Source organism: Theropithecus gelada, chromosome 1, assembly GCF_003255815.1.
Source record: "Theropithecus gelada isolate Dixy chromosome 1, Tgel_1.0, whole genome shotgun sequence".
NCBI lineage: Eukaryota > Metazoa > Chordata > Mammalia > Primates > Cercopithecidae > Theropithecus > Theropithecus gelada.
In genome coordinates this window covers 94,616,070-94,642,473 of record NC_037668.1, presented here as the reverse complement: position 1 = coordinate 94,642,473, position 26,404 = coordinate 94,616,070, and the positions used below count along the sequence as shown (strand labels likewise).

Sequence of the window (26,404 nt, the reverse complement as noted above, 5' to 3'; positions counted from 1 at the left end):
TTTTAAAAGTATCAATTTTTTACTATATGTCGTTTTTGGGGGAAAAGTAAGACACCAAAACATTTTAAAATGAAAGCATTGACTGGTGTTCCATTCGCTAAACTCTTTTTGATATGAATGACAAATTATTTTTTCCTGAAGACTACAGCATTGCTAATTTGCTCCATATGTGTACAATTTGTCTTTGACCTTTAATAAATGTCCTCTAGGCCGTCCACTTACCATCCAAGAACAACGAAACAACATCATTTTACTTGCACACAAAGACTTGAAAGCTTCATAAAAATAAATGATCCGTGGCATAAGATACATTAACCAGCAGAATAATAAGCTATTTCAGCCCTGTAAATTTTAGCGCCCATCTATTCAAATCCTCACTGGGTCACTTTAGTATTAAATTGATAGGAGTAAAATGGTAAATACACATGCTTTATTTGTTAAGGTGCCAGCTATATATTTTGTGAAAAAGTTTGTTAGCTCAGGATATTTAAAAACGATGTCTCTTTCCAATAAATGATTTTATGTGTTACAGACACATTTAGTATTAAGCATCATGTATATTTAATATCACAATGTCTACTTCAGTGCCCCAAAAAGCCTTTATTCACTTTATAGTTTCCATTACTGAAGAGCCAACATTCAGTTCTCCCACAGTTGTGTAAAGTGCAGGCAAGCCACAAGAGCTTCTAGTTTTAGCTTGCAGCCCGTGGGACCACGATAATTGTTATGAAGCCATTAATTCTACCTCAGCAGTTTCAACTGTCAGGTACATGTAACAATAATTGCACTTAATGAATGCTGCTCAATTTATTAAGTACAAAATGAAAACCAGTATTCTTTTATATGCAGCACTGAGGCATATTATTTATCATTTGTGTGTACCCATGTTGAATATTCTGCTATCATTTATTGGTCAGGGTATATAGCCATAGTTTTTCTAAAGCTTTTCTTTATTAAAAAACAATGCAGGAAATTGTAACTCTTTAATTAAAGAATAATTAAAATAATTAGTACCAAAACAAATATTTAATAAGAATCTATGTCTATGGAAAACAATCCAGCAAAACCAAGACCAGGTTCCTGCTTTAGAAAAACAAGATTCTTTCTGTGCTGTTCTCCCCGCCCCCAATCTTTACTAGAATATGAAAAAATTCAAAAGCTTCCAGTTGCTTGAAATATCCGTGTTGTTTCTTTCTCAAAGTTTTTGGCAGTAAAACTTTTGTATACAGACATACAGTCTGCCTCAGGATTTTCAAAAGTAAGAGCTAGATTTCTTATTTTCAGTCACTCAAGGTAAACTGCATAGACATTTGCAAGAGCAAAAAGAGAAGAATTTCTGAAAACGTAAGATGAAAAGGTATCATTTTTAGGATCCCAGAGGCATCTGCTTCCAATAAGTAAGCTCTGCCTGTTCAGTTGTCCAATGTGAACAATCACAATTAGTTTATATCGTGGAATCATCAAGTCCTTGACCCGGGCTTTAATAACCTAGAAATGTAAAAAAAGGGAGGGTCTTCATTTAGCCACATTGAAACTCAAAAGTATTAACCTTTGTTATAAATAGAGGGGATTTAATTTAATAGCATGATACATTGTAGATACTTTGAGTAATTGTTGTAGAACCGTAACTATGATTCCCTTCAAGCATGGTCCTCTTGAGATAGAACATTCAGGGACAAAATCATAACACCAGCAATAAATCTACCTTTTCTAAGATACACGAAATAATTATAATCCAGAGCACAGAATTTAATAAATTACATTCTTTGAAAATTTATGTTAAGATGGCTTCATGTCAAAGAATGTTGGCATTGGAGTTACACTGTCTTATTCATGTCTAATTAAGGAATCATACATCTGGAGTCTCCTGTAATATAACTAATCATTAATGTTTATTAAAGAGTTTGTTATAAAAAAGAGAGTAGAGAAAACCTTGATGAAGTTCCAGCCCTGGGGTTGGTAAAAATAGAAACATGCTTAAAGTCTGTATTTGATGGCACTCAAAGAAGCTGCCTTAGTGAAGAGAAAATAATCATTGAAATGTTGTATCTTTTATAATAAACACTTTTATAAATGGGGCAGTTTTATACAATTTTACATAATGCATGCAAATGATGCATATGATTGTTTTAGACAAAGGTTTTATGTATACACACACATGCACACACACACACACACACTCATATATGTAGAATATGACCTAATTATAAATATGCATTTTAACTGTTACTGCAAATTAATTCCCCTCATCAAAAAAGTAGAGGGTTCATTGTACTTTAGCAAATATTCTAGCCACTGTTAACACTTTGGGCAAATCACACGTGTACCTCAGAAATGGTTTTAGTCATCTGTCTACAGAGCTCTGGTTCATATTCTTCTACTTGTAGATAGCTGGTTAACACATCTTTCAAAATATGATTGACAATGACCACAGGAAAATGTTTGGGAGGACCTGAAAATACACATAAAATTTATTTCTAAAAGGTCATTTCAAATCATACCCACCCACCCCATAGGCTAATCAAAAGAGTATTGAAACGTGGAGGGATTTAATCTTGTGGGTGGACTCTATTAAAAGAAACAAGTGGCTCTAATTAGATTTCCTGTCAAGTGCTCTGGGAGAAGAAAACAATATTTTCATACATTTACCTGACCATCTCAAAAGTGTGTTCAATATTGCTGGGGTTTGACCTTGAAAGTCTCTTCCTTCCCAGGCCCCATTGTTAGGGATATACATCAAAGTCTCAACAGCTTTCTAACTGGCTCTCTGCCTCTTGTATCTACTGCTCCAATCTATCTACCAGATCTTAAGTGATATTCCCCTTAGCCAGGTCTAAGTTGTGGTTCCCTATGGCCCCTTCTTCCGCTACCACAGTGCCCCACTTGCAGACTGCTCCAGCCTCACAGGCTTCATCTGCCTATAAAGGTGCTCCTGTGTCTTTACTCTTGCTCTTTTGTTTTCAAATGGAATACCTTTCCCCATCTTGTTCATCTGAGAAACAGCCACTCATGTTTCAAGACCATCTCAAATGTCTTCTTCTCCAGGTAGCACTCTATCTCCTGTCAGGTAAAAATGTCCCTGCTTTGGGACAATGTCCCTGCTTTCCATGCACTGGGTCCCCACTGCCATCCTGGCTCCTAATCCACTTGACGTTGGCTAAAGCATACCTGCGTTTCCAGTTATATGGTAAGCAAGCTCGGATTTTTTCCTCCTCAGAGTCTAATACAATGCTAAAGGCATAAGAAATTTTTAATGTATGATTTCTGAATTTAAATAGAATTACAAATTTTATAGATAATAATCACTATATATGATATATGATTATATATTGTATACATATATAATAATGAATACTTTTTATTAAGCTTTTGCTACGTGTCAGGCAGTGTGATAAGCACTTCATATTACCTTATATAGTCTTCCAATAGATCTCTGAGGTGAATCTCACTGTTATCTCCATTTGGCAGGTAGGGAAACAGAGATTTAAATACATTGAGTAACCTGCCCAGAATCACACACAGAGGCAGAGCTGGGCTGCACACCCAGGTTTATCTGATGCTAGAGCTTATATTCTCAACCACACTTCATCCACGTTCAGAGGAGAAGCTTCAGATGAATCTTCTTTATCCTGCATCCCAGGAATATTAGCCACATCATCACTTTGGTCATATACTAATGTCATTGCATGACATGAACATGTGCCCAGGGCTTGGCATAGAGAAGTCCAATCATTATTTGTTGAATTGATAAAGATGAAGGAATGAGATCAAGAATTCTATTCAATTCTCTTGTAATAGTTGTCAATATCTATTTATAAGTGTTTGTTTGGGATGACTGTATCTGTCAGGGTCAAAGGAAACATATGGCACCCTATAGTTAAAATAATTCCAGGAGGAAGTTCTGAGTGGGATGTAGAAAATCACAAGGGATAGTGCAGTAGCCCTCAGCCAGTGAAAGTAACGTTATCAGCCCACCCCCAACCCCAAGATTGGGGAATAGAGGAAGAGTTTTTAATAGATCCCGGAAGGGTGGTGTGGAGAGGGCTCCCCTGGGAGCAGTTTCTGTCCTTTGGTTGAGGAATGTAACCAGGCTGTGATGAACTCACAGGCAGGAGCCAGGGAAATAAACAGCTCCACCTCACACTTCTCACTCCCTCTGCCTCTCTGCTGAGGTTTCCCACTGGCGGAACTTAACCAGAAGGTTATAGCCCTTTGACTGCAGTTCAGTTAGGTGAGCCTCTTGAGGTTCTATAAATGGTATTTTTATTTTCATGATAATATAGAAATTGTTGAATTCCATTTAAATCATGGCAGGGTGGGGGTGGAGAATGAATCTGGATATGTAAAGTGGTTCTTAGAGATCTCCCCATCAACTCCTGCAAACCCAAGCCTAGGGCGTGGTTGATTGACCCAGGGGTAACAATGCTCTGGGCCAGGACAATGAGAGTCTTTTCTTGGAATTTTTATTTTAAACTGCGAGTAGGAAAAAAGAGCCTCTTTCTGGTGGCAAAAGTTACCATGTGACTCTGAGGACCTGCTGGAGACCATGTTTTTCATGGTGGAAAGGAGGCCAGGCCACCCAAACAGAAGAAAGTGCACACAGGTTAGTGCCGGAAAGAGGGTCCTGGAGGCACTTGAGTCTGTTTCTAGTAGTTCCATTGTACAGTGCTACCAATGTCCTTTCCACACTTTGCTTGGATTAAAAAAAAAAAGTCATTAACCAGATTCTGTTTTGAAAATACTTTGAAATATGGTAATAAAATATTCTTTTCTTACTTCTTTGTTACCTTTCCCCTAAACATCCAGAATCATCCATCAATGTTCAGCTTTTGACTTCTGAAATAAGCTCCTAAAACTACTTTCAGAGTCAACTGATGTGAATGGCAAAGCTTTTCTTCTCTTTTGAGATTTTTTTTTCCTTAGGAGAAAAAACATGTTTTAGAAATCAAAAGGCAAAGACCTGAAGGATCCGGACAAAAAAAATTTTAAAAACAAACAAAACTTGTCCTTAAAAATTAGATAAAGATAAGGTTACTTAATGTATGTGGGCCTCCACTACCCCAAATTGGGGTAATAATAAGAATTACTACATATTTTTTTTTTTTAGAATTAAATGAGACAATATATTGAATATATTTAGAACAGTACTTGTCACACAATAAAACACTCCTTAGATATGTGATCTTATTAGTGTTATTGCTGTTATTGTAGTTATTGCATGTTGAAGGAAGAATTGGGGATTTACCTTGCTGAGAAGGCAGCAAGATGAAAGAGGACATAAGTTGGGAGACAGTGAGGCCTGCAGGGTTGGGAAGGACCCCATGGGGTGGTGCAAAATCAATGCTGAGAGATTGACAGGGTCTAAGAAAACCTGACATAGAGACAGGGCCTGAGTACTTCGTGGAAGCTGAACTCAAATAATCTCTCTCTCTCTCAGTATTTTGAATCTACTTTCCACTGTGCTGGCTTCATTCTCAAGGCAGGCTGTCTTGATGTAGTAGCAAAGATGGCCACGAATAATTCTAGTCTGGCCTGGTGCTCGCAGTCCATGTTTGTAAACGACCAGATGCCACTATACTCATAGTTCCAGAAAAAGTCCTGTGGAAAACTTATTCCATAATTAACATGAAGTTACAATGAATATCATGGAAGGTTTTTATTCTTAGTGATCTGTAGTAAGGTCCTTGAGTCAGTCACATTCAGGAGTAGTATCATGATGAATGGAGAGATTTAAACATATTACATCATTTGATGTAATTACCTAGCATCCCTATGATGTATAGACTATTATCCCTATTTATAAGTGAAGAAACTGAGATTCAATGATGCTAAATACCTTGCTCAAGGAATTAGCAAAATTGGTATTCAAATTCAGATATGACAGATGCTACAGCCTGCATTTTCTTTGATATTTGTTTTAGTAATTAATGAGGAGTATGTAAATGGTATTTTATTATAAGAAACACAGTTTCCTTTTCTATACCCTTTTTTCCCTTCATGAATTTTACTCATGCTTCATCTCATTTTTTTAGTTGTAATTATTTACATAAATGCTCTCATTTAAGATGTGTTTAGATGATGCAAACCTTATCAAACAGAATGAAAAATTAATTAAACATAATAGTGCTGCTGATTGGCTGATATTTCCTTCCACTTTTCTGGCCAGCATTACATTGTAAAGATATGATAAACTCTTTACCAAAGTCCCACTGATATAGTTTGGATATTTGTCCCCTTCAAATCTCATATTGAAATGTGATCCCCAGTGTTGGAGGTGGGGCCTGGTGGGAGGTGTTGGGGCCAGGAAGGTAGATCCCTCACGAATGGCTTGGTGCTGTCCCAGCGGTAGTAACTGAGTTCTTGCTCTATAGTTCTCCCTCTATTAGGTCACATGAGAGCTGGGTGTTTAAAACAGCCTGGCCTCTCTCTTGTTCCCTCTCTTGCCATGTGACACGCCAACTCTCCTTCCCTTCTGCCATGCCTAAAATCTTACTGAGGTCTTACCAGAAGCAGATGTTGGCACCACGCTTCCCGTATAGTCTCTAGAACCATGAGCCAAATAAACCTCTTTTCTTTATAAATTACAGTCTCAGGTATTTCTTTATAGCAATGCAAAATGGACTAATACATCCACAAAATACCTTTCTTATGTTAAATAAACCCAGAAACAAGTAGAAGTGGTAATACAGTTTTGATTAAGTATTAATAAAATGGATGGTTGAATGCTTTAAAAAGTGAATTGTCAAGCATAAAATACTTTAATTATTTAAAAATTCACATAGACTATTGTAGGAAAATATGGGTGTATTTCATCTATACTAAGCTTTTTCTAAAATTACTTTTCTAATGTGGTTCATACTCAGTACTTCTAAAACTGATAAGATGCTTTATTTGAGAAAACAAGTTGCAAAAAATACCCTTATGTAGAAACATAGGGATTCACATTTCACCTGCCTTATCTTGTTGAAATCTGATTCAAACCCTTCCAGCATGCACAGCTCAAAGTCATAGACACCTTATGGCTAAGAACTTTTAGTTGCAAGTGAGGGAAAACCTGACCCAAACTTAGCTTGCCTAACTGAAAAGTTAAAGGGTAGTCAACTGGATTTAGGACTCAAATGATGCCATCAGGATTCTGTTGTTCTCTCTCAGTTTCAAGTCAGAGCAAAATGGCAGACACTGCCAGAGCCCCTATATTCCTTCAAGTTTCAGGGCTTTATGTTCTTCTGCAACAGGCCAAACAACATTTTCTGAATTTAATCTCAAAGGCTTTGATTGGATTGACCATGGTTATATGCCATCCTAGAATCAGTCACTGCTCTATCTATAAAGCCAGTGCCAGCTTCATCAGAATGCTAGGATCAAAAGTGGTGACAATGGTGGAATTTCAAAGGAAATTTAGTAAAGTTACCAGAGAAGTATAAAAGTATATTGGATGGCAGGAATATTAGCTGTCGGCCACAGGCACTGTGAAAATACCAGTAGATTGGCTAATTATGGACCCGTGTAATCTATGTAGTCTTGGGGATTCCTGTAGAAAACTGGCTACAAGGCTGAAGGGGACATGCTGATGGTCTATACTTTTCTTGGGGGTTAACTGGCCACAGATGGAATCACCTTGGCCCATAGAGTCTTCCTTTGCCCCTTGGTAAATCTCTGTGGAATTTCTATATAGCAGTAATTATATATGAATTCAGATAATAGTGGGCAGGTACGCGTTTAGAGAAAACAAGTGGGTCTATGAGGAAACATGGGTGGGAAAAGATATTTGCCGTGGACTCCACTTGGGAGTATAGGGGCAGGTGCAAAGATCTTTGTTTTCAAAGACTCAAAACCTCAGTGGTAATGGATAAACATCTCTGTCAACAGGGGACTATGAGTCATTTACCTTTGCTTTGAGTTTTTTTTTTTTTTTCCTTCACCTATTAACAACACTGATTGGTTTTGTTGTCTAAAACATCAATACTTATCTCTTTCATTTAAGTCATATCTCTCTATGTACCCAGAAATACTCAGTGAATTTGTTAAGTCAGTAGTATGCTGTATATATCAGTGCCACCCAGTGAATTGCTTGGCATTTGGGAAACATTAGTAAAGAAAAGTAAGATAGCGGGTGTTGCTAGCATTCTGCTGAGGAAGAAACTAAAGCAACATCAAATCACTCAATTCATTAAAGTCCCTTATATTGTGCTAGAATTGAAGACAATGCCAGGTTATCAAATACCATTTTTAAAAGCATCAGTCACCAGTTTAGAAGTTTAAAATAGGAGTGAGAGATAAAAGAACACACCCAACTGATAGGTGTTTTCCATCTGAACTGTAAGGCGAGAGACATCATCACGCTGACTAGGTTCATCCATGTAAGACACGGTACTCGTAGAACTAAAAACAAGGGAGAAAACGAATTTTAGTCATTATTATAACAATAACAACAAAATACAATATTGCTTTAAGCTAAAATGTTACAAAGATGAAGTTTTGTCAGAAAATTTCAAGTAAGTCCTATGTAAATATCCCAGTGGTATATGGAAAGTCTAAAACATTTTAGAAATGGAAATATTAAGATGCAAAGGAGGTATTTGGAGAAGGCCTCAATGTGATGGCTGAAGCCCAGGGCAGTTACTCAGGTCATCAAATTATCCAGAAAGTGATCCTGGGTTGATGTATGTGTATGGGGTAACAGAACATACTTCAAAATCCATTGCCAATCGTGTCTCTACCACTGATATACAGCCTCTCCTCAAAGTAGACAAAGCTCACAAACAGGGCTGGGAGACATATGAGGAAGCTTAAAATGTTGGGAAACAACTCTATATACACATGGAGTATTATAAAGGGTTCACTATTATATGGAGTTCACAAAATCCCTTTAGTATGAAAAAGAAAAATGAGAAACTCATCTGTGTGGTAAAGGAAACCACAATTCACTAAAACCATAATAAATTAATAAGCATCAATCACCCTTTTCAACATTAAAAAAGGGTTTTGCTTTCATTATCAAGGCAATATGAGCTTATCCTGGTGCTAAACAGGAGACCCAAGCAAAGAGGAGCCCCCAGTGTCTCTCTAGCACTACTTAATTCAATTTAGTTCAGAGGAAATTCAGCTGCAACTAATGACAGTCTCAGAACTCTGCACCCTCAATTTTCTCCACCTGTGAAAATGAACGTTAAGACAGATGTCATTTCAAAGGGGAGGATATAATAGCATGTGTGTGTGTATGTGTGTGTGTGTGTGTGTGTGTGTGTTCAGAGTGACCACTTTTCTAAGCAGGCTATGTTTTTGATTTAATTAAATAAAAAAGAGATATTTGCTCTTAATCTTTGGGGATCTTTTCTCTTGCAAGGAATTTAAAATGCTTAGTTCTACACCGTGTGGAATTAATGAACTTCTTACAAATTGATATTTTAAGAAAATCACGGGTAATCTATTTTTAAAAATCCTTTAATGCAATACAACTTACATGATAAATTAGGGTTTACCCACTCAGTGCAAGAAAATGATGGAAGAAATTCTGGCTGCTTTTTTCATGGTGGATTTCTGGATGAGTGACTTAGTCTTTATTCTTATAACACCTGCCTTCCTCAATTTACTGCTGCCCTTTGAAGTAGCAACCAACCTGTTTGGCCACACCGGCTACAGGTGCTGTGGGCAATACCAAAGACTATTACTGCTGCTTAAAAAACCCAATGTTACATAAATCCCTTGATTCTAAGATAAGTCAGTCTGTCCCATTACTATATGTGCTACTTTTAACTTTGGAAAACATTTCCCATGAATTATCTCATTTTACTTTCACAATATCCTCTGAGGAAAGTAAAAGATTCATTATTCTACCCATTTCAGAGATAAAGGGAATGAGGCAAAGGGCTTAATGTTCATGTATAAAAGGCAGACAGATTTCAAATGTCCTGTTTACCTCTTAGTGACAAAGTCCCAAGTATGATTATAACTGACAGAATGAAAATAGGGGCAATGAAATAATTAATCACTGCAATTAAAACTTACTTGCACAAACATACAGAAGGTATTCATAAAAATTTCTTTTCTACTGGACACCATATTAAAAATTCATGGAGAAGAAGAGGTGGTGCAAAACTCAAATTAGCTGGAGTGAAAAGTCCAAGACAATAAAAGCAAATAAGGATTTTGATAAACTGTTTTCACTATCAGTTACTGAAGATTGACAATCAGTGCACTTAATATTATTATCATTATGAAACTGGTAAATGTCATAAGGGCAGCTTAAAAACCCAACTGGTTGAAGATTGGTGTGCACACAGAAAGTTTTGCAGATTGACTTTTTTTAAGTTATTGAAGATGAATTTGTTCAGTGCCCTTTTATTTCCACAGTAATCATGTAAACAGTGTATGCTCATTTTAAAAATTCAAAACATACAGAAAAACGTAGAGAAGAAAGTAAACTTATGCAAAATATATTAACCCCAGTGGTTCTCTAACCCCTGTCAACATTAAGAAAATCACTTCAGACATTTGATTTTACCTATGGGCTCATATTAGAGATGCTTTTAAATAAATTTAAAATGTATCATAGATTACTTTCCATGTCAATAAATAGCAAACCATACTTTAAATTTCAAGACAGTACTTAATATATGCACATTCTGGGTTTCATTTAACCATTTATACTCCATGCCTTTTAGGCTATTTCCAATATTCTACTATTATAAAGAAAATTATAATGAACATTGTGTCAGGGACTCTTATCTACTTTCTAAAGTTATTCTTTCCTTCTTCCTCGGTAGCAGAATCCTACATTTGTAGGACTATTCTTCTGCAGACTAACAACAAATTCTCAGTCTCTTTTTGTGCTATTGTGGCCTATGTGGCTTATGAGTCAATGAGATGTAAGTGGAACTGTTGTGTGGAAATTCTGAGAGGTTCCTCAAAAGAACTAATGCAGCCTATAGGAGCCTGTTTTGACCCTTCTTGGTGACTGGAATGTGGATATTCCAGAGCTCAGCACTATCTTGGGTCTTGAGATGACCTTGTAGATCACAGATAAGAAAGAAGCCTCTGAACTTCCTCTCTTCAGACTTATTTTATGTAAGAGAAAAATAAATTTCTATTTTGTTTAAACTCATGTTTATTATTATATGCAGCAGTAGATCTAACTGATAGAAAGTCTAATACAGTGTTTGCTACCTGGAAGTGGGATGCTACAAGTAATCAATAAATCATACAACTTGGGGCTGGCAGTGGTGGCTCATGCCTACAATCCCAGCACTTTGGGAGGCAGAGGTGAGCAGACCACTTGAGGCCAGGAGTTCAAGACCAGCCTTGGTAACATGGCAAAACCCCATCTCTACTAAAAATATATTTTTAAAAATTAGCTGGGTATGGTGGCACACACCTGAGATCCCAGCTACTTGGGAGGCTGAGGCACAAGCACGGCTTGAACCCGGAAGGTGGAGATTGCAGTGAGCCGAGATCATGCCATTGCATGCCAGCCTGGGCAACAGAGCAAGACTCTGTCTCAAAAAACAAAACAAAACAAAAACCAGTAAAACCCATAAAACTTGGAATTAGTTTTAGAAAGGAACTAGCGCTTTGAGGAGTAAATTTTCAATATTTTGCTGGAAATCTGGTAATTATTTTTAAAAAAACTATTATTTTAGGTTGGGGGTACATGTGAAGGTTTGTTATATAGGTGAACTTGTGTCACGGGACTTTGTTTTACAGATTATTTCATCACTCAGGTATTAAGCCCAGTACCCTATAGTTATCTTTTCTGCTCCTCTCCCTCCTCCCACCCTCAACCCTCACGTAGGCCCCAGTATCTGTCGTTCCCCTCTTTGTGTTCGTGAATTCTCATCATTTATCTCCCACCGATAAGTGAAGACATGTGAAGCCTGGAAATTCTTATCCTCCAGAGGGAAAATATTTAATTAGTATATTGCTTTCTGTGCCTTGGAAGGCTGACTGTGCATCAGTGAAGACTACAATGTCATAAAAAATTACAGGAAAAGTTTATTTTTTAAAACCTGTGTTTATGGCGTTATAAAAAGCTGAGATCTGATAGTTCCCACATTAGAATGAATGGGTTAGAAAAAGGGAGAGAGTGAAAAAGAAGAAAAAGTTGAACAGAAAAAATAAGATATTGATTCCTTGAGAAAAGACAAAAGAAGAGAGAAAATATTTAAAATACTTGCGGTTATGGGCAAACAGCATTAAACCAGAATATGGGCTTGGTAAATTTTTAGAAATAAAACAGTTTTATGTTTTAAAATTGGGGAACTGCCAATATCAGTTCAGAATACTGGTTTAGAAAAACCTGGTCATATTTTCTATTGATAAACAGCTTCACTCAATGAAATCTTTAAAGATAAATATGTGAGACACCCAAAAAGTAAATTTATAATTTTAATTACCAGTGCTATATACCTGGCACAATACATTTTTGGGGTATATATCACAACTTTACAAATGGATGGGTTTCAGTTGTCTATCATCAGACTTTTCCTAGTTTACAATGACAACCCTTCTAGACACGTCATCTCATTGCAAAGTGAATGCTATAGTTTTATTTTTTAAATATAAAAAATGTTCTTGCTGTCTCTGTGTTTTACCAGCTTGTTGGCATTTATGGAGAAAAAAATTCAATTGGCAAAATGTGTCCCAGAGAGTTATAAAGTTTTAGAAAGAAAGGTAGATGAAAAGTAATGCAATAAAAGAAAGTCTGGCCAAAACCACTGGTGAGAACACTTAACAAATTAACTAATATTATTGCAGATGGAAGAGCAACAACTTGTAATTCAATGAAAAATTCAGTGAATATCTGAAACCACATGTGCTATTGCTGAAAACAGACAGCCTGCATACAGAAGTAGCTGCATGAAATTGGTCCAAAATAACAAAAATAATCCTCTTTATATGTACCTGATGACACTGGAAATGCACCATGCTAATCCAACAGTATGCATTCTGATTATTTGCAGGAAAAAGACAAAAAAAGAAAAAGTTAAGAAGTTAGAGCCTGTAGTCCCAGCTGCTTGAGAGCCTGATGCTGGAGAATTACTTGAAACTGGGAGGCGGAGGTTGCAGTGAGCTGAGATCACGCCACTGCACTCCAGCCTGGGCAACAGAGCAAGATTCCATCTCAAAAAACAAAAACAAAAACCCAAAAAACGCCAAAGGAAAAAAAGAAAAGAAAAGAAGTTAGAACATATTTACTCTTTAATGAAATTCATTTTTTCTTAAAAACATCTTGCAAATTTGCTTGCTGACCAGTCTTTGAATTACATAGATAAACACAAGGCATGTCTTTTTATTATGACTGCTAGAGATGGTAACAGTAATTTCAGTTAATTCTCATCAGCCACAATAGCATTTAATTAGTATTGAGAACTCATTTCCAGACATTTTCAATATTATTATTATACCTAGATGTTTTCAAGCTGCAGGAAGAGATAATATTGAATGCATATCTGGCCTTAGAAACATTAAAGTAGTATATTTAAAGGTCAGAATATCATCTTTTCCTTCTATTTGTAACCATGAAATGCCTGGAGCCACCATATTTATAAATATAGTATCATTTAAGTGTGCCTTTTGGGGGGGCGGAGAAGCTGTTACTAAAATCATGTGCTGCCTCCCAGTGGTGATATTTCAGAGTGCACAGAGAAAAGCAAGATCTTCAGGGTACAAATTTGTACATTTGTACTTTCCAGTTTTCTTCATTCTTTCAACAAATATTTATTGCCTACAACATGTCAGGCACAGTGGGAAGTATTGGTAACACAGATAAAAATAAGAGCCCTTGTGCTCAAAAAACAGGATGTAGAATATAAGATTAAATATGCATAGAAACTCCTTTACTCGGGAACTTTCCACCTAAGACTATCCATGGATATTTTTATGAGTGTAACGCTCAAGACCAAAGCATGCCAACTTGTCCCCCAGCAGTAGATGATGTTATTTGTCTGGTAAGATAAGTTAGTTTTGCAGCTATTTAGTTTATACCAAATTTGCTGGATTTTTACGTACAGGCAGATCATATTTATTGTGCCTCACTTTATTCTGCTTCGCACACAATGTGTTTTTACAGACTGAAGGTTTGTGTCAACCTTGCATTGAGCGCATCTATCAGCATCACTTTTCCAACAGCATGTGCTTACTTCATGTCTCTATGTCACATTTTGTTAATGCTCCCAATATTTTAGATTTTTCATATTATCATATCTGTTACGGAGATCTGTGATGGGTGATCTTTTATGTTATTATTGTAATTGCTTTAGGGTGCCACAAACTGTATCCATATAAAGCAGCTGACTTAACTGATAAATGTTATGTGTGTTCTGACTTCTCCACTGACCAGCCATTTCCCCATCTCTGTCTCTCTTTGGGTCTTCCTATTTCCTGTGACACAACAATATTGAAATTAGGCCAATTAATAACCCTACAGGGGTCTCTAAGTGCTCAAGTGAAAGGAAGAGTCCCACATCTCTCACTTTCAATCAAAAGCTAGAAATAACCAAGTGTGGTGAGGAAGGCATGTCAAAAGCTGAAATAGGCTGAAAGCTAGGCCTTTTGGGCCAACAACTAGCCGAGTTGTGACTACGAATAAGTAGATTTTTTGTTTGTTTTTGTTTTTGTTTTAGACAGAATCTCACTTCGTCACCCAGGTTGGAGTGCAGTGGTATGATCTTGGCTTACTGCATCCTCGAACTCCCAGGCTCAGGTGATCCTCCCACCTCAGTCTCCCAAGTAGCAAGGACTACAGGTGCACACCACTACACCTGGCTAATTTTGTTTTAATTTTTTTGTACAGAAGGGTTTTGCCATGTTGCCCAGGCTGGTCTCGAACTCTTGAACTCAAGTGATCCACCCACCTCAGCCTCCAAAGTGCTGGGATTACAGGTGAGAGCCACTGTACCTGACTGAAAAGTTCTTGAAGGAAATTAAAAGTGTCACTTCAGTGAACACATGAATGATAAGAAAGCAAACCAACCTTACTGCTGATATGGAGAGAGTTTTAGTGGTCTGGATAGAAGATCAAACCAGTCATAAATTCCCTTAAGCCAAAGCCCAATCCAGAGCAAGGCCCTAACTCTCTTCAATTCCATAAAGGCAAAGAAAGGTGAGGAAGCTACAGAAGAAGTTTGAAACTAGCAGAGGTTGATTCATGAAGCTTCAGGAAGGAAGCCGTCTCTGTAACATAAAAGTGCAAGGTGAGGCAGCAAGTGCTGATGTAGAAGCTGCAGCCTGTTACCCAGAAGATCTAAGGTCATTGGATAAGCTAAGATCATTGATGAACAACAGATTTTCCATGTAGATTAAACAGTCTTCTTTTAGAAGATGCCACCTGGGGCTTGTATAGCTAGAGAGAGGTCAATGCCTGGCTTCAAAGCTTCAAAGGACAGACTGACTCTTTTGGTAGTGGCTAATGCAGCTTGCACCTTTAAGTTCAAGGCAATGCTCATTTACCATCCTGAAAATCCCAAGGCCCTTGAGAATTATGTTAAATCTACTGCATTCTATAAATGAAACAAAAAAGACTAGATGACAGCACATCTGTTTTATGGCATAGTTTCTTGAATATTTTAAGCCCACTGTTGAGACCTGCTGCTCAGAAAAAAAGATTCCTTTTAAAATATTACTGCTCATTGACAATGCATCTGGTCACCCAAGAGCTCTGATGGAGATGTACAAGGAGATTAATGTTGCTTTCATGCCTGCTAACACAACATCCATTCTGCAGCCCATGGATCAAGGAGTAATTTTGACCTTCAAGTCTTATTTATTTATTTACTTATTTTTTAATTTTTAATTGATGTATCATAGTTGTATATTTTTATGGGGAACATGTGATATTTTGATCCCTGCATATACAATGTATAAAGATCAAATCAGGATAACTGGGATATCCATTACCTCAAACATTTATCTTTTCTTTGTATTGGGAACATTAAAATTCCTCCAGCAATTTTTCCCTCTAACCCCCACTAACTATTTTGGAATATATAATAAATTATTGTTAACTATAATCTCTCTACTGTACTATTGAATACTAGAACTTATTCTATCTAATTATATTTTTGTATGCATTCTCCAGCTTCTTTTCACCCCACAAATCTTATGATTTAAGAAATTCATTTTGTAAGGCTATTGCTGTCATAGATGGGGATATCTCTGATGGAGCTGAGCAAAGTAAGTTGAAAAGGATTCAGCGTCCTACATGCCATTAAGAACATTCATGATTCATGGGAGGAGGTCAAAATGTCAACATTAACAGGAGTTTGGAAGAAGTTGATTCTAGCCCTCAGGGATGACTTTGAGGGGTTCAAGCCTTCAGTGGAGGAAGTAACTGCAGATGCAGTGGAAATAGAAAGAGAACTTGAATTAGTGTTAAAGGATACAAAATTATAGCTAGATAGGAGAAATAAGTTCTAGTGTTCTTACCACTGTAGGGTAACCACAGATGAAAATAATAGATAGATTCAAATAGCTAGAAAGAGGACATTGAATGTTCCCAATGTGAAGAAATACTAAATGTTTGAGATAATGGATATACTAATCACCCTGATCTGATTACTATACATTATATGTATGGAAAAATTACTGTGTACCCCATGAATATGTATAGTTGAAATTTTCAGTTAAAACATAACATTTAAAATGGTTGAAAAAGAAATGGAACCTGAATATACGGCAGAATTGCTACAATCTCATGGTAAACTTAAACAGATGAGGAGTTCCTTCTTACAAATGAGCAAAGAAAGTGGTTTCTTGAGATGGAATCTACTTTGGGTAAAGATGCTGTGAACACTGTTGAAATGACAACAAATAATTTAGAATATTACATACACTTAGTTGATAAAGGAGTGGCAGGGTTTAAGATGAATGGACTAATTTTGAAAGAAGTTCTACTGTGGGTAAAATGCTATCAAACATCATCACATGCTACAGGGAAATCTCTCATGAAAGGAAGAGTCCATTGATGTGGCCAGCTTTAAAATTTATTTTATTATTTCATTTCATTTTATTTTTATTTTATTTGAGATAGTGTCTCTTTCTGTTGCCCAGGCTGGAGTGTAGTGGTATGATCAAAGCTCGCTACAGCCTCAGCCTCCCAGACTCAGGGATCCTCCTGCCTCAGTCTCCCAAGTACCTAGGACTACAGGCAGGCACTACAATGCCTGGCTGATTTGTTTGTAGGGAAGGGGGTGTCTCATTATGTTGCCCAGGCTGGTCTTGAACTCCTGGCTGCAGTGATCCTCTTGCCTTGGCTCCCCAAAGTGTTGGAATTATAGGTGTGAGTCACTTGGCCCAGTCTATTGTCTTATTTTAAGAAATTGCCACAGCTATCCCAACCTTCAGCAACCACCACCCTGATTAGTCAGCAGACGTCGACACTGAGGCAAGACCCTCCACCAGCAAAAAGATGACAACTTGCTGAAGGTTCAGATGATCATCAGCATTTTTAGCAATACACGATTTTTATACTAAGGTATGTACATTTTTTCTTTAGATAAAACGCTATTGAATACTTAATAGACTACACACAGAACAGCGTAAACAATTTTTATGTGCAGTGGGAAACTAAAACATTCATGTGATTTCCTTTATTGCAAAATACACTTTATTGCAATGGTCTGGAACTAAACCTGCAATATTGCTAAAGTATGCCCGTAGTTTTTAGGTATTTTACTCACGTTATTTGCTCCATTTTACAAGTAAGAGAAAGATTATAATGGAAAGAAAAGAAAATTTTCAAAAATGAAAGGGGCAGGAACATGACAAATGACATGTTCTTGTGGAACACCTTTTTTTTGAGTAGGGGTGATTCTGAAGGATAAAGAATGAACCACGCAACCTGTGAAAAGCACAGCTCTGGAGTGATTGAAGGTAATTCAGAAACGGTGATTGAGAAAGCACAACAATTTTAAGTATGTGGATGGAAGACCAGAGTTAGTGTCTGAAGCCTATTGAGCTAATGCTCATCCAAGAGCAAGGGAGGTGATAGTCAAGCACAGCTGATGAACTTTTGTTGCAGCTCCTGGATGAAATGCACTGGTTCAAAGCTGTGTCATGCTGGGCAATCATCAGAGAGGTGATGCTGGGAGTGCAGGTGCCATGAATACCTCTACAAAGCTGTGGAGATCATCAAGGAGGAGTGTGACCTATTACAACAGATTTCCAACACAAATGAAACTGTTCTTTTGGGTTTTTAAAAAATAGATGCAACAATGGAATGTGTCAGCATGGAGGTAAAAGTGTACATTAAAAAAATCTGAACAAGCATTTTTCTATTTGCTGTAAATACATCTTACGTCTCTAAGAGGAAAGCCCCTAGTCACTCTGGACTTAACACATACACAGACCTGTGAACCTAACTTGTTTGTGAACAAAAGAAACTTGCTTGCTCAGGAATTGATAAAGTGCAACAATGATTCATTCGATGATCACAAAATATTTATTGAGTGACTACTATATGCCAGGCACTATTTTAGGTCTTTGGGATACAATACTGAAAAAAACAAAAACAAAAACAAACTATGGTCTCTGCTCCCATGGAACTGTTACTTTAGTAAGGAAAGACAATAAAATCCTAAACAAGCAAATTATATATTATGATAAAAGGTGATACATGCCTCAGGGGAAAAAAAAATAGAGCAGGTTAAGGGCGTTTGGAATTGGCTGGAGGAGAAGATGTGATGTGCAATTTCAAATGAAGTGGTCAAGGTAGGCCTTCATGAACAAAGACAGGAGGTGAGGAAATGAACCACATGGATGGCTGAGGCAAAGGTATACCAGGAAGAGAGAACAGCATATGCAAAGCCTTTGAGACAGAAGGCTGCTAGTGTGTTTGAGAAAATGCATAGAGATCAGCAGCAGAGGGAGGAAGAAGAAAAGGAGTGAATGGAGATAAAGTTGCAAAGGTGTCAGGTAGCTAGATCACGTATGGCTTTGTGGGCCATTATTCTGTAAGTTCTTACTCTGATAAAGCAGACACACTCCTGTATTTTCTGAGAACTATTAACTTTCTTTGCCAAATGGCGACATCAGGTTTTACTCTCACATCCCTTGCCAACATTTGGTATTACTCTCTTTTCTCATGTTTTGCCATTTGGATGGGTGCAAAATGGTATCTTGTTTTAATTTATATTGTTTCTGCTTGAAAGTGAGTTTTAGCAACTCTTCATATTCTGCTTAGCCATTTGGGCTTTGTTTCTGAAAATTGCTGTCTTCTTTGACTATTTTAAAAATTGTTTCCCTAGCATAAGTTGTTAATGTGCAGGATTAAAAAAACGTATATGTATCTTCGGCCAGCCTATTAACTATGTCTATTGCATCCTTTGTTGAACAGAAGCACTAGATTTTATTGTGGTTATATTTATCCAAAAATTATTTTGCTCTATGGTTTGAGTTTTCATTTTGGGATATTCTTTCTGAAATCTTTCCTTACTCCTAGAACACAAAGGTATGGGTCTGTGCTCTCTTCTCTTAGCTTTGTTAACAGATTTCCACATTTTGATCTTCCAACTGGAGTTTATCTATGCAAAGCGTATAAGGTAAGAGGTCAGCTTCACTTTCCTCCATACAGTGAGCCAGTGTTCTGCCAACACAATCTATAATTTCCCCATTTACAGACATAAATGGGGATAAAAATATCTTCTCTATTTAACTTACATAGATATCATATGTGAAATGGCTTAATCACCTATAAAGTACAATACGATATTAGTTGTTATTGTGGTTTCATTTGGAAACGTAGCCATTTCAGTTTTCCCAAACTGTTTTCTCTCTTTGGGGGAGGCTGTGTCTCAGGCAGATCTTGTTGGGGGCTTTAGTTTAATGTAGATGGCGATACAACTTATCTCCTAACTCTGATCTTCTAATCTCTAGCCTTCTCCTTCAGGTATCAAAATGAAGAAATTGTTCTAGCAACACCATTTTCAATTGCCTATAAACAGCTCACAGTAGTATAGATTGAATGATGGAATACATTCATCACTGTTGAAATGAAGTAATGAATGCAATCATTTCCATTTTGGGCATGTTTACTGGGAAGACCTAGACAAATGTGAAAAAAGTTACCAGGCAACTCTCAGTTTCCCTGAAAAATGAACTTACCTAAATTAGAAACCTATAGTTATTCACCTTTATATGCCTAATATGTGGCACAGTAATTGGCACATAGAAGCTAATAAATCCTGAATAAATGAAGAAATACATATAGTGTGGCCTAACTGGCATGTTAGATGCCATCAGTGGGTTCACATGGGGAGCTGTGGGATCCATACAGAAAGTTCTGGTAACATGGCATCACTGTAATTTTGGTTTGAGGCAAAGGAGAGAATGTTCAGCCCCCAACCTTGTCCCTAATCTACTAGTGGAACTCCTGGCCTCACAGATAACAAGCCTGGATATCATGTCACATGATCCTGTGAAAGTAACCTGACCTCATAGCTTCTGTTTCCATTTTAAGAAAATGAGAGAAGCACATCTGTTCAAACACTGTTCAGTGTCTGCCAAAGCCTGAGCTTCCAACAAGAAAGATGTCATTGTAAAGACCTGCTGTTACTGTGGATGGGAAACAGAAGGTTCTGGTGAATGAACATAATAGTTTTATTAATGCAAATCCCACATGGATTGCCAATTTTCAGGAAATGAAAATACTCGACTAATAAACAAAAGCCCATTTTGCTGCTTGCTAATTCTGTAGCTTTGGAGCCTCAATCTCTCTAAGATTCTGCTTTTTCATTTGTCGAATGGGGGAGATAATAACATCTATCTTTATAGAGCAGGAGTCGGCAAACATTTCTGTAAAAGGCCAAATAGCAGATATTTTTGGGTTTGCAGGCCCTACGGTTTCTTTTGTAACTAACTCAACTCTGCTGTTACGGTGCGAAAGTGGCCAGAGACAACACATAAGTGAATAGGAATGGCTGTGTCCCAATAAACTTTATGCACATAGAGATTTGAATTTCTTATTATTCTTACATGCTGCAAAAAAAACTGCTCCCCTTTTGATTTTTTTCACCTATGTAAAAACCATATTTAGCAAAACAGATGCAGATTGGAATTGGCCTTTGGGTCATAGTTTGTCAGCTCCTATTATGGAGCTTCTGTGGTACATAAATAAGGTTCATGGTAAGGGCTCTATAAATCTTAGCTATTATCATCCTTATTATTATACATTGTTTAGGTAAAAAGTAATTTGAAATTACAGATGGAGTATGATGACAACTGTGTAGTGTACTGTCTGGACTCAGACAGTATGGGTCTGATATACGTATGTCCAGGTCTAACAGAAATATGCCAACACACTAACAGTTACCATGTTAGGATAATAAGATCCAGCTTAAGATGTTTCTGTTTTTTCTTTAATAAAACATAAAAATTACATTAAATTGAAGAGATAACCTAAAAACAGACCCAATCTTGAAAACAGTTCACAATAATATTTAATATAAATTTAATCTTCTTTTTGTAATTCAGAAGACATTTTAGATATTCATTCTGTCTGGGGATCACTGTGAAGCATTAGTTACAACTGTGGAAGGCTGCAGACACGGAGACCAAGACTGTAGGGCTAAATCTATGGTGATCTTATACCACATATAAGAAGCAGCTTTTCAAGGAGGTCTGCCTTTACTCTTCTTGTCTTCTTTATAAGAGTGGTTACTGTTAAAAAAATAAGTCCATAGTCTGTTGAAGGAGATAGACGAGAAAGTCACCAAATATAGGGGCATATGGAAGGCAAAAGCAGTAGGAGAAGAAAGGCAGATCACCCAATCCGGTCTGGAGGTGGAGGTGGTCATAGATGGGTAATTAGACAGCACTTCCCAAAAAGGTGGAGATGAAGTGAAATTCTGATGGAAGAAGTGAAGAAAGCCAGGGGAATAGTGTAAGAAGAACATTCCAGGCAAGGAGTCGAGGTACCCCATGGGGAAGCAACATGGGGCGATGGCTGGGGGCCGGATAGAGCACTGAGGGATAATTGAGTATGACTGGAGGGGGAGGATGCCTGCAAGATGGTGGGGAAGATGGTGCTATGGAAGTAGATAGGGGTCTGTGAACTTTGTATCTCATAGTCAGGATTTGGGACTGTATCCTAATCATTAAGTCAAGTTACTTGACCTGTAAACTTCAGTTATTTCATAGTAAAGTGGTGTAAATGATGCCTATCTAGTAGGATTAATGCTGGGGAGATTCAATGAGATAATGTATTTCAGTCCTTAATAAAATTCAGAATGTTTTACATTATTGAAATTTATATTTTCAAAATTGTTTTAAAGTAATTTTCAAATGAAAGTTACATGTTTTTCCGTAAAACACTGCAATTTCAAAACAATGCCTGCATTTGATAGTCACTAAGCTTTCAGAATTTTTCTACTAGTTAAAGCCTCATTCATGAAGGAGAATAACTTGTACTGTCTAATTCCAGACAGTGAGGAAGCCAATGGAAAGCAAGTATTAATACAAGTTAGCGTGGGGTGGGGGAAGCCTCCTAAATAGTCTGCATCGCAAGGGGACTTGGAAGCTGATCATTTGCTATTTAAGAAAAAAAGTACAAATAGAGGATCCATTCTAAATGTTTTGTTTGAGAGTCCAAAACCAAAATAGCTATCATTTAAATGTGGTTGTCAGTGAAAAATCTATCCTAATGTATTGATAAATATGATTTTTGTATTCTTGTTACTTTTAAAATGTATTTATACTTCATCAATAAGAGGTTAAAAAGAATGATCTCTAATTCTTCAAATGTAGCCATGCTCTCATTCTATAAGACAAATTTGTTTTGAAGGGGAAAAGATAAATGAAAGTCATGCAAGTAGGGATTACAATTTAATCTTTGGAGAGAGTATTTAAAAAAATATCATGGGTACATAATTTATGGCAGACTCTTACTTAAATAGTTTCTTGGAAAATGTAAGTTGAATTTAAGCTAACAATTAGTTTTAAATAATTTAAAAAATAACCCATGCACTTAACTATTGGAAATAGCAGCCAGAAGAGCTTAGAAGCAAAAATCACAAAGATTAATTATTCTCCCACCTTTACTTCTGACATGTGCTGGGATTGCTAGTCTTTTATAGTCAGTTTCCCACCTGTAAAAGACATTGTATGTGTAATCCACAGACTTCCAGGGCTGGAACGTGGAGTTATAAGTAAGCATTAACACACTCTGAGAATAGAAAGATTTTGGTTTCAGAATTCTAATTATTCCAGTTCTTCTAGTCTCTGTTCTGCAGGATACCCTAGTTCCTGCTTCCCAATATATACCCAATCTACTATATCCTCCAATCCTATAGAAACTAAGAACGAAAGTCTATGATTAATTGACTGCTACATCCATAATTTGTTTTGTTTTCTTCCCAACAGCAGTCAAAAGGAAATGCCATGAAAATATTAAAAATGGATGCATATCTTTAGGAGAAAAGATGCAACATGTAGCAAGAGCCAAAAGATCTACTTACTGCCCTTTGACCTACTAATTATTCTTCTGGGAAATGACCAAGCAGAGACATACAGTAAAAGAGAAAAAAATGGAAACAAACTTAAAATGTCCAATAATTAGAGAATGATTAAGCAACCCAGAATCATAAGTTGACAAAATATTATGCAGTCATTTAAGAGGGTATGGAAAAAACTATGAAAATACATCACAAAATTAAATAAAATAATGTTAAGTACATTGTATGTGTATGTATTGATTACAAAAGTGCAAAACCTGTGTTATAAAATATTGAGGAGAAGAACTCAAAAGACATATAAGTGAGTCTGGTTTACACTCCATGTGGTGTTTCTTTTGAGCAGAGGGTTTTTTGGGATAATCTGAAATAGCAAAAATGCTGCTAGGATTAACACATCACTCAAGTTTTCTCTCTTTTTCTTTTTAAATATGGCCCCTAAAGATGACCTGAACCTTGTACTTGCCCATTTTATCTCTTTTTATGTCCCTGAGGAAGTATTTTTTTTCTCCTAATAAACATTACAAACCTATTTATTCCATAAATGATTTTACAATTTTAGACAGTTACTCACTCTTTGGTGCGCCCATGAATTTCCTTTCGCCAAAATTCATGATTACTTAGAGAAGAAATACTCCCTCTTTTCTTCGATGAACGAGCTGCTCTGTCTTTAGTATTGTCTGACATCATCATAACCTATGGAAGAAGACTTTTGTAAAACAGCCAAAGAAAGATCTGGAAACATTTTAGTTAGTATAACAGGGACTAACCTCAAAGTACACAGATACTTTTCCTACCATTTTTGAACAGGGAAGTGGGGTTTCCTCAAGAGCAATATATAGTATTTGTTATTATTCTGATCAGTAAAACTGGAACTATGATAACTCTGAAAATGCTTATTTATGCAATAGTATACTTAATTTACATAAGCAGATATTAATCTATAGCAAAAATGCTTAACTGATGAAGAGGGAGGTCATTGACAAAAGATATGCATGTATAGAAGAAAGATGCTATCCTACATCAGAAACCAATATTTGTATTGCCCCCCAATTTAATCATAATATAACTTGGCGAATTAATATTTGCTGTCACTGTTACATTTTATTTTTGAGACAGGGTCTTGTTCTGTCACCCAGGTTGGAGCACAGTGGCATGATCATGGTTCACTACAGCCCCAAACACCTGAGCTCAAGTGTTCCTCCCAACTCAGCCACCTGAGTAGCTGGGACTACAGGTGTATGCCATCATGCTGGGCTAATTTTTTATTTTTCGTAGAGATAGGGTCTATGTTGCCCAGGCTGGTCTTGAACTCCTGGGATCAAGCAATCCTGCTTCAGCCTCTCAACGTGTGGCAATTACAGGCGTGAGCCACTCTACCTGGCCTATTTTATTATTTTAGAGACAGGATCTAGCTCTTGTTACCCAGGCTGGAGTGCAGTGGCATGATCATAGCTCACTGTAACTTCAAACTCCTGGGCTCAAGCAGTCCACTCACCTCAGCCTCCCTAGTAGCTAGGACTATAGGCCTGCACCACCATGCCTGGCTAATTTTTAAAATTTTTTGTAGAGACACGGTCTATGTTGCCCAGGCTGGTCTTAATCTCCTGGCCTTAAGTGATCCTCCTGCCTTGGCCTCCCAAAGTGCTGGAATTACAGTCATAAACCACTGTGCCTGACCTGCCATGACTTTAAAAAATAATATTAGGGGTAGGGGGCTAGAAAATAAATAAATAAATAAAAATTAAAATTAAACTTGGCTTCTCAAAGATTTTTTGTTGTTTTGTTTTCTCGAGCAACATTTACATACTTTGTAAGGAGCAAATAGGACTTAACTTTTAAATAAATAATTTATTGAAAAACTCCCTCCTTCCTACTAATTCTTGTTAAAGAGCTTGGTAGTAGCAATGGACTTCCCAGAACTTAGACTATAACTCTAATGCCTCACTGCCTACCTACAAATTTAGGTATTCATTTAAATTATTTCACAATCTATAAATGTGAGAGCCCCAATAAGGAAATACTGTGCTAGTCACCAAAGCTTAAAAATAAAAGAAAATCCATGCCTTCAAGGAGCTGGCAGTTGAGTGGGTAGGGCAGACATGAACATACCCTAAAACCCAGTGGCATCAGTGTCAGAGCAGAGGTGCTGTGTGTGGGTGTGGGAGGCAGCGTGGTGTGTGTGTGCACGTGAGTGTAATCGTCCTTGAGTGTGTACCTGTGAGTGTGCATCTCTGTGTGTGCAGGTGCCTGTGTTCGTGTGTATGAAGGTGTGTGTGTTTATGAGTGTGGGAAGATACACGGCCTGATTAGGTGGGTCATTCAGGTTTTGCTGCAAAGCCACATAGACCCATCTCGACCTCAGCTGTTTCCAAAGCTGCCCTGCAGGCAGCCCCCTCCCCAAGAAAGGCCAGAGTTGCGACCTGGAGGTCCTCATGGGTGCGGCCAGCCACAGGGAGACCGCCCAGGGTCAGGGGATGACCTTGCTGGCCAGCTCTGCGTTGGCTATCACTCTTGAAGCCCAGCCATGCAATGGGGCAGGGGACATGCTGTTGGGTCCGACTTTCAGTTCCCAAATTTGGGAGCATTTTTTCTTATTTGTTGGGGAGAGGAGGAATAAGGTGAGTGAGAGATCGGGGCCAAGTCGGGCCATTTCTCAACAAAGGCCCGATCCCTTGCCCCCTGTCCTGACGCGCTGCAGAGAGAGCGACCCTACCTGCAGCAGGGAGGCTTCGCCCGGAGCCTCCCAGACCTCCGGCTCGTTCACTGCAGACGCTACGCGCGGCGCGGCTCCGGTCTCCCGGGCCTCACTCAGCCGGCGGCCGCCGACGCACTCCCACTGGACTCTGAGGCCGGTCTCCAGGGTGACCTCAAACAGCGCCCTCGGCCCGCCCTGGCCGGACTTGGCCGCTGAGTGGCCCTCTGAGCTGCCCTAAGGATGTAGAGGATCTCATCTTCACCGC

The 26,404-nt window shown here is 37.7% G+C and overlaps 1 protein-coding gene across 1 annotated transcript; it reads right to left on the bottom strand.

Annotated features, from left to right (window-relative positions):
* Nucleotides 1–26,285, bottom strand: TCTEX1D1 (Tctex1 domain containing 1). The gene is made up of 5 exons (XM_025404523.1): nt 26,158–26,285; nt 24,016–24,137; nt 8,291–8,382; nt 2,328–2,452; nt 1–1,488 (listed from the first exon to the last, which is right to left on the bottom strand). Exons 2-5 carry the CDS (start codon nt 24,132–24,134, stop codon nt 1,285–1,287), a joined length of 540 nt encoding a protein of 179 aa, XP_025260308.1. The 5' UTR covers nt 24,135–24,137; nt 26,158–26,285; the 3' UTR covers nt 1–1,284.
* Nucleotides 26,286–26,404: the final 119 nt, after the last annotated feature.

What these genes read in the sequence shown, in the direction of transcription:
- TCTEX1D1 (XM_025404523.1), bottom strand. Translation starts at nt 24,134, where the DNA reads ATGATGATGTCAGACAATACTAAAGACAGAGCAGCTCGTTCATCGAAG. An exon ending in GGAAAACACCTATCAGTTGG is followed by an intron (nt 2,453 to 8,290) that starts GTGTGTTCTTTT and finishes GTGTATTTTCAG; the next exon opens with GTCCTCCCAAACATTTTCCT. An exon ending in TGACTAAAACCATTTCTGAG is followed by an intron (nt 1,489 to 2,327) that starts GTACACGTGTGA and finishes TTACATTTCTAG; the next exon opens with GTTATTAAAGCCCGGGTCAA.